The sequence below is a fragment of the Chaetodon auriga genome, chromosome 8, assembly GCF_051107435.1.
Source record: "Chaetodon auriga isolate fChaAug3 chromosome 8, fChaAug3.hap1, whole genome shotgun sequence".
NCBI lineage: Eukaryota > Metazoa > Chordata > Actinopteri > Chaetodontiformes > Chaetodontidae > Chaetodon > Chaetodon auriga.
In genome coordinates, this window is record NC_135081.1 from 7,796,513 (window position 1) to 7,811,878 (window position 15,366).

Sequence of the window (15,366 nt, forward strand, 5' to 3'; positions counted from 1 at the left end):
CACTGAGCCACAAAATGATAAATGTCACTAGCAAATGCAATACCATCTGATGCATGTTTATTCCAATTACAATGGTGCTTTTATAAAACATCTGATGCAGAAACATCAACAGAAACGTAGAAATGATAACAGGATACCATACACACGTAACCCATAAATACACACTTTAGAAAAGTACACATTATCCTTTAGAGCCTTTGGTCTGGAAACAGGTGGAAACAACAAACATTTGCAGAAGAAAAGTTCTCTGTGCACCATTGAAGCCCTGTCATATTTCATAGCAGTACAGATTATACAGTGCACACGTGATGCCACTTCCTTCTCCCATTATCAAAGGATGTTTTGCATTGTTGAGGGCTTTACAACCCTGTGTAATCCTGATGGTTGTCCATTTTAATAATGCTAAAATTTTTGCATAAGATAAAGATGGAAGGCAAAACAAATACAACCAAGCACCAGGCACTGTAGAGTGAGGCACTTGAGCACCTAACACCTCTGGTTTGGCATCATGACGTTTGGCACATGAGGGTGGCATTGCACTTTGAGTTGCATGTGTGTGTGTGTGTGTGTGTGTGTGTGTGTGTGTGTAAGAGAGAGAGAGAGACAGAAAGAGAAAGAGGTGAGCGATGACAAAAACTCTCTCCAGGAAAACTCTCACGGCCGCCGCCTTCTCCGTACCACCCGTTGTGCATCTGAAAACAACAACTAGGTGAGTTACTTACATTCATTCTCCTCATATTTACACTTCCACCACGTAAAGTACACACTCTTGTAGCTCAGGAGTGGTTTTTGGGCAGCTCTCTCACAGAGCTGAAAGATGAAAATCTGCACTTGCTGATCCAGACGACATTACTGATCCACTGACAAAGCTTCTGGTCTGTCGAGTCTTGAAAACGTACTCCATTGTTCCACAGCTTTATTCTTTATTTATTCAACTGTGCAGCACCTGCACTCTCTTGCTTTCCTTGGGCCACATGAGGTTTGTGGAGTGATCCTGGGCCAGGCTGGTGAGAGGGGGAGCTGCTATGATGTGGAGGAGTCTGGCTGGCTGAGGTCCTTCTTCCTCTTCTTCTTCTTCTTCTTCCCACTGCAGGGCTTACAGACGCAGCATAGGATGCAAGGCGAGGCCAGCAGGAGCAGCGGAGAGGTCACCAGCACGATGATGCTGACTCCCACCAGGATACCCACCACCTGAAGGACGACACAACATCTTTAAAGGTGCACTGAGTGTATTATGGATGAAATGTTTATGTGTGATGTGAAAGCTGTTGCTTTCAGTGACAAACTCACAGAAAATTATCATCTGACTCAGCGGTCCCACTCTGCTCTACAGTCAGCATTTTTAATATCTTTGAGCTCATTGTTTTGATTTCTCTTATCAACCGTGCACACAGGCAGCTGTTTTCAGTGAAAACAGCAACTAGCTGGTGGACATAGTGGAGCAAAACAGAGCTTAAGGCAGAGTGAATATTGGAGATGGCACAAAACAAGTATTAATGGACCAAAAGCTTCCAGCTGACACCAAAGAAAGAAGGTGGGAATGAATTACTGATGGAAGTATCACATATAAGCGACATACTGTTTATGGCAGGCCACGAGTGGGATTGTGGGAACTGTAGTCATGATCTTGAACCATTTAAATAAGATAATAGTCTGCTTAGACCATGATCTAATTACAAGACAGCACTATTCATTTGACAATTCAAATATATTTTGCACACCCAGAACTTATATACCTTTGTGTTTGGCCAATTCCTCTTTTAACATAACAATGGCCCCACAAAGAACATGGTTTTCCAGTCTGTCTATCTATCTATGACAGACCTGTTAGGCAAGGGTGGAACCAAGTCTGTCATGAGTTGTTTTGCAAGGAACAGCTACGCTGTTGTATTTCCACTCTCCAGCACTGTAGATACTCCAAGACATAATCAGGAGGGTCACTGCACACTTGATACCAATCATGTGATAATGGCATCAGAGCAGGGGAAGTGGAAGGAAAGTAGGTTTGGCGGCCAGTTGTAATCGTTTTGTTGAATGGACGACGTCATTACAGGGCAGGAATTTGAGATTAGTGTTGGGATTAGTTCAGCTTAATGTCTGATAAAGGACTGTGTAGACATACTGGTGGAAAACAACAATGAGCTAACACATACTTTATGGGTCTTAAAAGGGAACTTCAGCCATACATGTAGCAGCTGACGAAGAGAGCAAAGCTTACAAGCGTTTCCAAAGTCTGGTGGCGAATGAGAGCTGAGTTACACTCTGCTTTCAGCTTTTGTTAAAATTTTCAATAAAGTGAAACATGCCAAATGGGAAGTTTAACTGTCCTGCATGGGCTCCTATAATGGCCTCACTGCAGAGTACTTCAACAACTGAACTGACAGCCAAACAGTGCTGCTGGGATGGAGTCCAAAATCTTTAATGTCCAATCCCCGCAGAGTGATGGCACAGTTTTACTAAAATCAAACCCATGCATGAAATAACTTAGTACCCACAGATGAGTAGCTCTGGGGCTAATCCGTTCAGACAGTGGCGGCGTCACCACAACCTGAAATTAGTACTCTGTACCTGCTCCGCCGCCTGTTAATGGCCTCACCTGCGTTCTGTTCCACATAACCGAGGCCCTGGAGTGTCCCAGCTTGTTTCTGCACGGTCCCTTATCATAATGCCTCAAGAAAATATCACCCTGCAATTACAAAACACGCATGTCAAGACATGAAATCTACTACACAGCAGTCACCAATGACATTGTAACACAAACTAAAGATAGTGAAGCAGAGGCTGAGATATATTGTACCACTTGGCTATAAAAAGTGTAGATGGTATCTAAACATGTGGTTTGGCAGCAGTTATTCCTCATCTTAGGATCAAAACCATGCGTCACATCTGTGAGCTGGGTAGGAGAGGAGACTCACATCCAGATTCTGCAGACAGTACCAGCAGAAGGTGTGTTTGCAGCTCTTACACAGCATCTGTGCACAGCCCTGGTTCCTCTCGATGTAGATATCGCACATAGGACACCGCTTGATGGGCATGTCAGAGTCACTGTCGAAGCGGGCTCTGTGTGTCGAGAGGAAGACAGGGGACGGATATGAGGCATGCAGTTAACAGGGGCATACTGTATGAAGCCACGCAAGCCTCGAGAGACTCCAGGAAGAGTGTAAAAATCTTTATTTAGCTGCAGAGTTAAGGGTCAGTGCTGACTTTAACTGGGTTAATTATATTGGGATTCAGAGGTATGAGGGAAGTATTCTCTGAGTATAATACAGGGCCACAGCTACCACTGAAAAGTCATGTTTGAGGGTTTCAACAACCTGAGTGGCTCACATTCTACAATTTAAACAAATTGCACATTGACATTTTTTTAGAGTCGTTATCTCTAAACTTAAATTACTTATTTAACTATTTTCGATCACCTGGGGGCAGGACAACAAGCTGTGAAATCAATCATGATATACCGACATCTTATATAGTAGTTATGGATAACTGTGCCTTCTTGCACATCCTGCAGCCACAGAGCATTAGTAGCATTCATTTGGAATCATGTGTCTGACCACCTGATGAATGCAAGTCCTATTTTCAATCTCCTTTTAGCTCATCTGAAGGAAACATCTCGCCCTTTGTCTGGCATCTCTGCTATTTGGTGCTGAACCAAAACAGAAAAGTTGTGGGCCTTAAAACCAAAACAATGAGCTAAAAGAGTGATTTTCTCTTCAGGTTCGGCTTTACAAGCAATCCCTTTCACATAGTATACTAATTTCTGCCATTTTCAATATAAAAATATTGATTAGAGGAGCTTTAAGAAGTGTACACTTCTGCCCACATCTTGACTGGGATTTTTTTCAGTGATTCGCTGGTTCCCTCAGTCAGTCTGTCAGTGTTTTTCAGGTGAGATTAAGAATGCCAGATGCATTAAGACAAATTCACAATCCCTCTCAAACAGCAAACAACATGAGTGTCGAATTGAACAATCAAATGAAAAGTAAATGACATTTCAGTCTAATTATCGGGCTGGTGCAGAGACAAATTTGAAACAAGATTAGATTAGATTAATTATCTTGGTAGATAAAATGAATTCAATTTAGCTAAAAACTGCAGGCTTTCTAAAATTCTGGTGACAGCCCGGGTACAACAAGATCATGTTCGATGACTAATCCTGCAGGCTGAGGCGAATGTACTATATCATGCCCTCAAGATCAAGTTTAAAGTTGATGCTGCTGCTGCTCCATCCTCTGGAGCACACTGCAGAGACCACCGCTTCACTGCAGTGCACGGGCTCCTTCTGTACAGTGAACTAACTGGCTCGGTGCCCACCGTCCTCCTCCCTTTGGCACAGAGACAATGGAATTCCGATATAAGTCAGTGACTCCCCAGTGACATCAGTCAGTCTGGCAGAGCCACAGCTCGGAGCAGCACAGTAATGTAGCTGTACAATAGGGACAACACAGAGGGCACTGCTGAGGGATACTAAGATATTAACCCTGAAACACTGTTTATATTCAGCTCAGGGCCTCTACTCAGAGATACGCAACTACACATCACTTGTATAACCCATTTAATGTAAATATCCTGCCACAATAACTGTCAGCTTTAAATATGAAATGGAGCAACAATTCAAATTGGCAGCATACAGACAGTTAAAGGTTATACACACCATATCTTAAAAAAACAATAAACACTAAAGGTTAAATTGAACACTGACTAAAATGCATTAATGCAATTATGACTCAGTTACCAGCTTGTTTACAGCAGTCACAAGTGTTTCTTTGTAGACTCCTCTGTGTCCTGAATAACACACTCATTCTGTTTTCAGCACAGTATCATTTTCAAAGTGCAGCTCAGACTCTGTGGCTGCAGGCAGTGGACAGCTGACTGACCTGCTTTTATGAGAGGGCGACGATGATATCATGGGCTGGCGCTCAGGGCAGGTATGGCCGTCCTGCCAGGTCCCTCTGCATCCGGAGCAGAAGACAGTGTGACAGGTGGGGCATGGCACAGCGGTGGGCAGGCCCTCAGTGCTCGGCTGCAAACTGCACACTGCCTGGCAGTCCAGCACCGGACACCAGGCTTTACTGGGGTCCAACTTCACCCCTGCAGAAACCAAAGATCAGGTGTGATCGGATGTTTCGGAAGTAGATATCAAGTAGCTGAGATGTTATGCACAAAAGTAATATTCGCAATACTATCCGTGTCAGTGCTATCAGTCAGTCAGTGCGGTAATACTGCTGATCTCAGCTGGAGGAAGCTCAAAAAAAGTTTCGTGTTGGAACTCAAAACAATTTGTCAAGTACTGAAGTCCAAAACAGAGCATTGGGATAATCAATCAAGTCATTTCTGAGGATAAAAAGCCAAACATTCACTGGTTCCAGCTTCTCATATGTGCAGATTTGGTGTTTTTTTTTTTTTTTTTGTTTCATATCATTGAATGTTTGTGGTTTGAACTGTGGACGAGAAAAACAAGTCAACAAATTAACTGGGAATGAAAACATGCGGCCCTAATTCTGAAGAATTCTGAGAACTCTCTAATGCTGGTTACTATTAGCATTAACCCTTGCCTGGTTAGTTAAAAGCAACTCGGCCCACTTACAATACTAACTGTGCACTCAGCATCAGATTCAGTGCTGCTAGCACAATATTTTAACAGTAAAACAGAACTGAACAGACAAAGAAGCTCAAACTACTGACAAAAGACATGCTAGAGGCTCTGTGAGGCTGTATGCTAACGAGCTGTTGGGCCCTGGTCGGCATGGCTAAAAACACGTCACAAATGCACTGTTCTCATTTCTGATTGGTTATCTATAAAGGCAGAAAGCTTCAGAGTAGTTAATAAGGATAAGGATAAGGAAGGATAAGAATTCAAGTGAAAATGCTTACGAAAAATGAATCTGTCACAACCAAAACAAGACTGGAGTTTTCATAATATGACCCAGATCACCAGCTCATACTTTCATTGTGAATCATAAGAGAAGGCAAACATTGTTGCAAAACAGCCTGCACTTTGCACTTCTTTATGCTTCCAGTATTATGAGTCTTATGATTTATGGCCAGAGTAAACAATAACTATTATTGGCTACTACTACTATTAGTGGCTTCACACCGTTTTATTACTGTGCAGCTGGAAAAGACCAATATAGCTACAAGACAAACTAACCTCAGTTTGCAATGCGTATATTTAACAAAACAGTCACATGGACCTCTTGCAGCATATTGTTATTGAATTTCTGCTGGTAATGTTTGGTTTAAGAGAAGATACTGAAGCCACAGTTTCAGTAACCCCCAGGGTAACACTGGACCAGAGCAGAGGAGAAGAAAGGGCGCCAGGACGCACAATATCCCAGGCATGTGAAGATCAGCCCTCGGCTCAGTGTAATGCCACCAGCTGAAGTGCGACCTGAAATAGCCCACTGCCTGTCATCAGTCCTCAGCATGCTCAATACTCGACCTACCTCTCTCAAACTTCAGACGTTGATACAGCTCCACCTGATCTTCTGAGGCCAAGCTAGCTATCTGCAATCACACAGTGGGGGGGGGGGGCTTTAGTCACATGTTTGGACACAACACAAGAAGTATGAACAATCTGGTATCTTTTTCAAACCCTAATGGATAAATGCAAGAACACATGGTAGTCAAGAAGAAGAGTTTGTGTAGTTGCTGAGAAGCTGATTCTTCAAAGATCATCCAGGATCAACTGGTTACCTCGCAACTGCTGTTTCTAAAAAAACCTCAGTCGTTAGTGAACAGCCACTGAGAGAACAAGGGCTGTACAAGGATGCAGCTGTTTCTACATTTGATTTAATTAAAATGCCATGTTTATATAATAGTAAAAGCTGCATGATGACATTAACATACGATCCACCAAAAAGTCTGTGACAGACAGGTATCCAATGTAAAAGACAGGAGTGATGTGGGCTCTCTCTGGTTTTCATCAGAACGCGTGTTCTGTATGAGCTGTAACTGACCAATAGCTTTCTTAGCTTTCTTCACACCTGACAGAAGAGTGTTACAGCAGTCCAGCCTGCTGGAGATAAAAGCATGTATTAACTTTTCCATGTCTGCCTGATAGAACGACTCTTAAGACACGTTTCTAATGAGTTGCTCAAAATTTAGGTCAGAGTCAGTAACACTAAGGTTTTTGAGCTGTTCCTTGGTGATTAGTCTAAGTAGATTAAAGTGTTCAGATAGTTTCTCTCTCTCAGCTTTTGCTCCAATAACAAGGATCTCAGTTTTGTCTTGATTCAGCTGTAGAAAGTTCCGAGTCATCCACAAGCTGGTGTCTGACATACATGCAATTAAGCTGTTGATGGAACTGTAATCATTTGAGGTTACCAGCATATATACTGTACATATTACCGAAATTGATACCAAGTGGAAACACACAGAAACTGAAAAGAACTGGACCTGATACAGAGCCCTGCGGGACACCACATGTCAGGTCTATTTAATTAGAAGCGCAATCATCCGTGGTCAGAGAGACCAACCCAGAGCTCAAGTGTGTCTCGCAGAATATTGCGATCTATGGTATCGAATGCAGCACTGAGATCTCACAGGACCAGCACAGACAGCTTTTTCTCATTGCTGTTTATCTTGAGGTCATTCACAGCTTTGACTAGAGCTGTTTCTGTACATCGCTGGGACCTAAAACCAGACTGTGACAGAGGAAATCATTCAGCTGTTTAAAGACAATTTTACCTAAAAGAAAAGGCAGGTTTGAGATTGGTCTGTAGGTCAAGATGACACACCAATCTGAATTGTGTTCTTTAAGCAGTAGTTTAATTAGAGTGGTTTTAAAAGCAGCTTTAATTATTTATTTGTTTAAAGTGATACGAGCTGAGCAAATAGTTAAAGAACAGCAAGCTTGAGAAAATTCTTTATTTCTTACTCCAATCTTTTAAGACTAAAGACAGACTGAAATTAGTATTAAAACTACTTGCTGTTCAAGTTATTTGCCCTTAGCAATTCTTTTTTGTATGTCAAACATTTGCCTAATGTCACTACTGGATAATAGAGGATAGAAATTCTACAATCAAGTCAATTTGAATTCAAATGGAAAGCCAATGCACACTAGTCAAAGAGGCTTTTCTTACAATAAGTGTCTTATTGCAGTCATATTAAGACCAGAAAACACTGCAAATGAGGTACTGAGCAGCAGCATACCCACTTGTTTGTCAATTAGCAGTTTAAGCTTCTTCTCTGACATGTTTACAGTGTGGTATCTGTGCTGTGTGACAGCTCATGGAGTTTCACTTTCCGTCTGACTCATTTTACTCTTCATACTCAAAAGCAAGAATTTCCTCAGAAATGTCATTAAGGCTGGATACACTGGATTTTCACAACACATTTTGGCTAATCCAGCCCACACAATTTGAAAACCACGAGGGTGAAAATCCAACCGCAGATTTCCTTGGAAGTTTGCTTGCAGCACGGTAAACCTAACCTAACCCCTAACTGTTTTTTAACTATTTTTTAGCCCCCTTCTTTTAAATTTGTACTAACCTTTTAGCTTTTACCCAAACCTAACCCCTAACCCTAACCTAGGCAACACCTACAGTGAAAAAAGGCTAAAAATAGCTCTTCAGTATGTGTTTGTGCATCAACATTATTTTTGTATTTCATGGCCTCTGAAGACTCTTTGCTTTTTGTGGTTTGATTCATGACCTATATATGATTGGTTTGAAACAGGGCATACCTCAGAGTCTGGTAGCACTCCAGTCTTTTGGCAGGCCATATCTGGGCAGGTGATGGGTGCACCCCCACCCTCCATGATGGCCAGCTGAACATATTGCTGCAGACACTGCAGAGGGAGAAACAACACAGCAGCATTAATCTGGGTATTAAATGGAATAGGGAGAACTGTACCATAATGCATCACACATGTCAAGTCCAATATACAGTATCATATTACATATTTCCTTTACTTTACACCATTGGTGAAAAATAATATGAACACACAGCAGATCAAAACATGACTCATGACAATTGAAGTAAAAACAAAGAAAGCAGAAGAAAAGCTGTTGTGCAAACAGGGCAAACTAAATGCTGCATAGGCGTGAGGTCTTATCAGCACTCACACGTCAAAAGTCATATGTTGCCTCAGCCATGAAGTGTAAAAGGTTAGGAGGAACTATGTAAACATTGCGCAATGGCAGACAGTTTTGAGGAACAGAAAATAGAAACATCTAAATATCACTTTTCTAAGGAAGATGAAAAACAAATTAATCATAGAAGTTGTTTTTGGATCCATTCGTACATGCAAACGTGTGCTTATCGTGTACACCCTCATACAGCACGACGCACTGAGCTGGAATAAAACAACACAAGCGACACTCTGCGCTCTTGAACCAGAGAGGGGCGGACACGTCAGGTTTGTAAAATGAAGTCCAACTGATAAGCAGGGTTTACTGTATCCATGTCTCTCCTTCTTCCCCCGTGACACCACGTGCGTGTGTGTGTGTTTTATCTATGTGACCTTGTGCGTGCAACACTTACAACTTAGCTAGCTTTCACAGAGATTAATACCTGCCATGATCAGGCAGCCTGTTTGTGTCAGGGCATAACACCAGCGATCAGTTTCCTCTCTCATGAAACGACTGAAAAAGCTTCCAGGAAATGTTTGTGAGCTCAGCAGCTTTGATCAATCACAAAATCTTCTGAGGACAAGACAAAGAAAGTAAATGTCAGGGAAAGCCTACCCTGTGTTGAAACCCCTCCACTTCACTCAAGCTGTAATCTGCATGATTTGCTCATAGAGAGATCTATTTTAAGATCTTAACGCAGGAAGCCGTGCTGCAATAAAGAGGAGCATCCTGTTCCAAGTCATTTAAACCTTGGAAATTTGCCTAAATTGCCCACAGAAAAGTTTGCAGTTGGATCACTTTGGTGACATCTTTATCGCCTACAGAAAGACACTAAAAGCAAAACAGTAATATGAGTAAGATTAGCGTACTTTCATTTTCCAGACAATCTAAATACAGCTTGGCTCCATTGGCAGGACTGGCGATAACTACTGAGGATTTTAGGCACACCGGCACAAAATTTGGGAGCACCACTTAAATTGACATGTAATGCAACACATTGATTTTTTTTACATCTGTATTACTGATAAATGTTCTGATAATAAATAAACAATTTACAGAAAGAATGTGCTGTTTTATTTTAAAGGAAAAGGTCACAAAATGAAGTGGTGCTTTAAGAGAAAGTCATTTTCCACGTCTTGCTGCAGCACCTCCAAAACCCAGATATTATGAAAACCATCAATTGACAAAAAAAAAAAGTTTAAACTTAGCGTTTCCTACTGGGACACAGAGTCTAGCAGTACACCAGCATTTCTGTTGGGAAAGAGGATTTGCTTTGTTTTTTATCCATGATTATCACGCTGTATGTATTAGTCCACTGTGCTGAGACTCCTTGTGATGTGGACTCTATCCACACAAAGACATTGAGGTGTTTTAGAGGAAGTGTTTATCAAGTACTCCACTGAAACCAGGTCACAGACCTCAGGGTCGGACAGCCCCCCGGAGAGAGTTCATAATGTACTGCTGTGCAGACTGACACGAAACGTTTCTGATGCCAGAGTTACTTTAAGTCTAAATGCTCGAAGTGTGGAGCCCTGCAAAGCTTTGACTTCCACAGCAGCTGACACGTCCCGTTGCAGCTTCCTCTAGCAAACCTGACCTGCTCTAAAAACACCCGGATATGTGCATTTTCTCTGTCTCACCGCTGTACAGAAGACACAGCTGCAGCTCCGCAGCTCCTTGGTGGATGCAGACGGCTGCTCGCTGAGGCACAACTTGCAGAAGACCTCGGGCCCCGGTTCGGGGTTAGCGCCGGCCTCAGGGGTCCCCGGTGCTGAATCCCCAGCTTCCCGGCTCAGGGTGGGACTCCTGCTGGCCATGCTGGGGCGAGGCATGCAGGGAGGGGAGGGGGGAGGAATCAGGCTGCTTCTAGCCCTTCTGCTGGGACTGAGAGGAGCTACAGCCTCCATGTTCCTGAAAGGACAAACAGCATTAATCTGGTTGTAGGAGTAACATTTCTCCTCCTTTCTGTTAAAGTTGACAATCACTGGCGGGCCTTCTCACAGCACTGCACCCTGTGTTTGAAAACCTGTCATTTCTTCTGGTAACTGGTATACCAACTGTGATGACTTCACCTCTGCCTGAAGCAACACACTGTCATTGACTTGTTACCTGGGAGACGAATTAGTCATCGTTTAAAGCTGCGCGGTGCATGAAGTAAAATATAATTATGTGCAATTACTGAAGTAATATCGATTTCTCATCATGTCTGTTGTTTTTTTCCATTTATGGCCAAAGTTCAAGGTGTGTGTTTACAGCGCCTACAGTCACTGATCAGCTTCTCATTCTTTATGACAGGAAGCAGCGAGCGTCGGTCTTTTTAAAACATGGTAAATACAGGCACGTGTAGATAGCTAGTAAGTGCTTGCAAGCTATTTTGTTTAGCATGTAATGTCAACACTGAGCAAAATTACAGGTGGTAGAAAGATGGAGAATAGGGACATTCGCTCAAATATAATTAATGACTTTATCTTACAAACGAATAGTATATAATGAGAGGAACAAGATAAATCAGGACAGCACAGATTCTTTTCTTTTTAGTTCAATGTTTCTGATTTTCATTTGATGAGGAAATTTCTACACAGGCAAAGACGTAAAGGGAAACAGGTCAAATGTATGTTTTTAGTGAAATTATTGATTTCACAAGAGACTACAGCCACGCTAGCAGCTCTATCAGGCTTATGGCCTGAAAAGTCAGGGGATCATTTGAGTCATTACAGTTCAGTACAAGAATTGGTGTATCAAATTTCACGTCAATCCATTCAGTTGTTGAGGAATTGGGTGTTAGCACGAGAGAAAAAAGCCAGGGAATGACCTTCAGGATTCATGCTGTTGGGACCATGAATGTCTGCACAAACTTTTGTGCCATATTTGTTGAGATATTTCAGTCTGGACCAAAGCGGTGGACCACCAAGCATGGTTAAAAAAAAAACAAAAAACTGTTTTACACAGCATCAAGCATAAATGTCATCTGTGACTTCCATCTTTGGTAATCAGACATCATGCACTAGTTCCTTAGTTTGGAACAGCAGGACAGAGGTGGGTGGATAAGAAAGGTCTAATCTGGTGTTAAAAGAAACTAAAGTCACCAAACCAAAATATCATCCCTTTGGTTCTGTCCAATCCCAAAAAGCATGAGAAATAATAACCCCATAATCTGGGATTTGCGATTAATCCTGTAGATAACAGTGGCTGGACACAGAACAGGGTCACACAGGAAACGGTGGCGTTAAAAACACACTCTGCAGCCCGAGCGGCTGTTGAAATCACACATTATCCCACGCACAACGTTCTCTATTTCAGCAGGCTGTTAAAGTTGGCAGGAAACTTTGGGAGCAGCTCCGTCAATACAAGCACCACCGCCACCACCGCTGTCCTAAATGTTTTAGTGAGCGCTCTTTTATCATGCTCTATTGATCAGTGGCGGCGTACATGCAGATCACTGATAGTGGAGCTTGTGTAGCCACATACGTTGGTATTTCTGCACTGTCACTGTGTTTCCTCCTGCATTGCTTTCAGATCAGTGAACTGAGCCTTCTGCAGTCATCATCCCACAATGCTGTCAGCCTGTCCTGCCCAAGCATAAGCAGCCCCATGGTCTAACATGGGAAAATAACAGGTTTCTACTCAGCTAGCTTTGCTGCATGGAAACTCCAATATGTATTTAATAACAGAGTAAAGCCTTTCATTCCTGCACGGATTCAAAGTTTAGAGGAACTTGGAATAGATGAGTAGTCTTTTTAATCTTAGAACAAGGCCGTTTGATTGGCTATGAACTGTTTACTTCATCAATAAGTCATGGTTGTCTGATTCTAATGAAATGACAGTGAACAGATATAATTTTGCATGAATGAGTCTGAGGACTAGATCACTCTTGAACGCTGTATCAGAAGTGCTTCAACTCTGAATGTTTGCAGACGGGACGAAATTTTAACAAATCAAATGTCAATACAAATCGCTGACAACCGGGAGCTTCAATCGAAAGACATCGCAGTCAGTATTGGCCTTCAAAAACCCTGCTTGACTGCAGTCCCTGCCCCTGAGCAAGCCACTCGAGCTGAGAAGTCCAAATTCAGTCTGAATTTCCAATATTAGAGGTATTCATTAATCAAAACACCCTTGTGTGCAAACACTTCCTTTTAGGTATGGAGCCATTCTGAGATTAGCAGTCCCCGCAGACCAAGGTCTAGATGGCATTCCAGTCACAGGGGGTTCAAAGCATCATTGTTAACCAGAGAGGCAGAAGCGGAAAACCAGATCTGCCCAGCGAAAAGCTGCTGCTGCTTTTACACAGACTGCCACTGTGTTGGAAAGGAGGCAGCTGGGACTGTGCTTGGGCAGTGAGTGGCAGAATTTATACAGCATCATTTATACAGCTGCATTCACTCCCCGTCTGTTCCTCTGGCTTTCTGGCCCAGTCGCCTGTGTGTGTGTGTGTCTGGGAGGGAGCCTTGAGCGAGAGCACATAAAGTTGGTACACAGCAATGTGAAGAAAATGAAAATGCAAACCTTCATCTTGTTTAACCAGAATCAGAGTGGTGGATGCTGAATCAGCTTGTTGTGATTTAAAGGTTATTCCTGGAGTGTTATTCCTACAAGGAGTGTCAGTTTGCTGTGATACATGCATATGCATACTACAAGTATCCTGAGGTCAGTGTGATCTTATTTCATGACAGAACAGCAGTCTAATGTCTCATCTGTTAGAGCGCATGCAAACAGACCACACATGAAATGTGACACATCTGCATCCTCCTCAAGGTTGCATTCACGGATAGGTCGGGATTGAAGTTCTGACGCATTCACGGTGTAATATTTCATAAGGTGTGAACGTTTTTGGTAATGGATGGTCTGTGTGATGCAGACAAAAGCCAGATGAGCAGAGGAGAGTGGGGGGACTTACCTTGCCTGTGGACCACTGGGTGTTGGAGCAGCCTGAGTCCAGATCCACAGCCGCAGTGCTCTTAATGTGACACATGTGTTGATACAGTCTACTGTTATAATCACCTCTGCTGTCAACGCCTAATTCCACTGCCGCCCCGACAACGCCTTTCTCACACACGGACGGGGCTGGAAGAAAAACTCAAAACATGTTTAGACGTCCTGCTCGCTCCTGCACGGCCTGTGTCTCTCTGTATCTTTGTGTGTGTGTGCGTGTGTGTGTGTTTGTTAGTATGTGTCTGCTCTACTCCTGCGTTTTGTTTCCATCCAGGAAGCTGTGCCTGCTCTCGGCTAATGAACACTCTTGACTGCTCCTGCCGGTTGTGTCACTATAAGTATGCTGCTTTCAGGTGCAGTCGGAAAAATGGACGTCATGCCATGAGCTGCTCAGGTTAGATCATGAAAATATGAACTGACTAGTGACAAAGAAAAAAGCTATTCGCTTGATTTAAACTGACTGGATGTTACAGACGAAGTACAAAGATAGATTTTGAAAATACAAACTTTATTAAAACATTGTTGCATTGGCGCCCTCTATGTTAACTTCTGGTATTTATAACTTATTTCCCCCGAGGCGCTTACTCAGCAGCATGATGCCATTAGAGAGTTTATTATAATTTGAGTTAATGCTATCATATCAAGCTAATGCTTTTCATGATTGTTTTTTGTAATTAGTAGTAGTATTAGTAGTATTTGTAGAACAACCCTGTTCTCGTGCCAGAATGCCAACTTTTACTGTGTGCATTCAAGCTTATAGGCTAACATAAGTGTTTACAAATAACTGAACAGAACAGGATGCACCAGTCAAGTTCTAGCATAAAGGATGTTGCAACACATACAATATTATGAAAAACTTATTGCAGTTTTTTTTTTTTTTTTTTTGTAGGCCAGCTTTAGACTCAGTGTAGTCAAATTCAACAACTATTAGATCAACAGTAATTCACCGATAGGGCCCAAAGACTTCAACATTCCTCCACACCCTTCATCATGGGAAATTAAATTTTCACAATGTGGAACACCATAAATAAAGTTGTATACTGAACAAACTTAATACAAACACATATTGAAAAATACTAGTAAGATGAGACTGAAAGTTAAATCTTGACCTTGGAAAAGAACAGTGTATCTAATTATATGGCCAGACATTCATGGACAGCATCACATTTTATCTTAGTTTTTTCAGGGATAGAAGTGATTAAGTTTAACCAAAAAGCCCTTAATGTCTAAAAGTTTATTTGTCTCTGCTGGTTCTCTTTTTCTCTCAGCTTGTAAATTGTTCTCGTGGTATGCCTCACTTGAGAGGCACATTTTGGGAAACAACCTCTTTTATATCAGCTGGAGCTCTTCCTCAAAAATG

At 42.3% G+C, this 15,366-nt stretch overlaps 1 protein-coding gene across 1 annotated transcript; it reads right to left on the bottom strand.

The window, feature by feature from the left end:
• Window positions 1–35: 35 nt before the first annotated feature.
• rnf144b (ring finger protein 144B) lies at window positions 36–14,311 on the bottom strand. Its single transcript, XM_076736235.1, has 8 exons — window positions 13,972–14,311; window positions 10,715–10,985; window positions 8,687–8,791; window positions 6,447–6,507; window positions 4,878–5,091; window positions 2,916–3,060; window positions 2,597–2,686; window positions 36–1,191 (listed from the first exon to the last, which is right to left on the bottom strand). The coding sequence occupies exons 2-8, from the start codon at window positions 10,979–10,981 to the stop codon at window positions 1,024–1,026; spliced, it is 1,050 nt and encodes a 349-aa protein (XP_076592350.1). The 5' UTR covers window positions 10,982–10,985; window positions 13,972–14,311; the 3' UTR covers window positions 36–1,023.
• Between the last annotated feature and the right edge of the window lie 1,055 nt (window positions 14,312–15,366).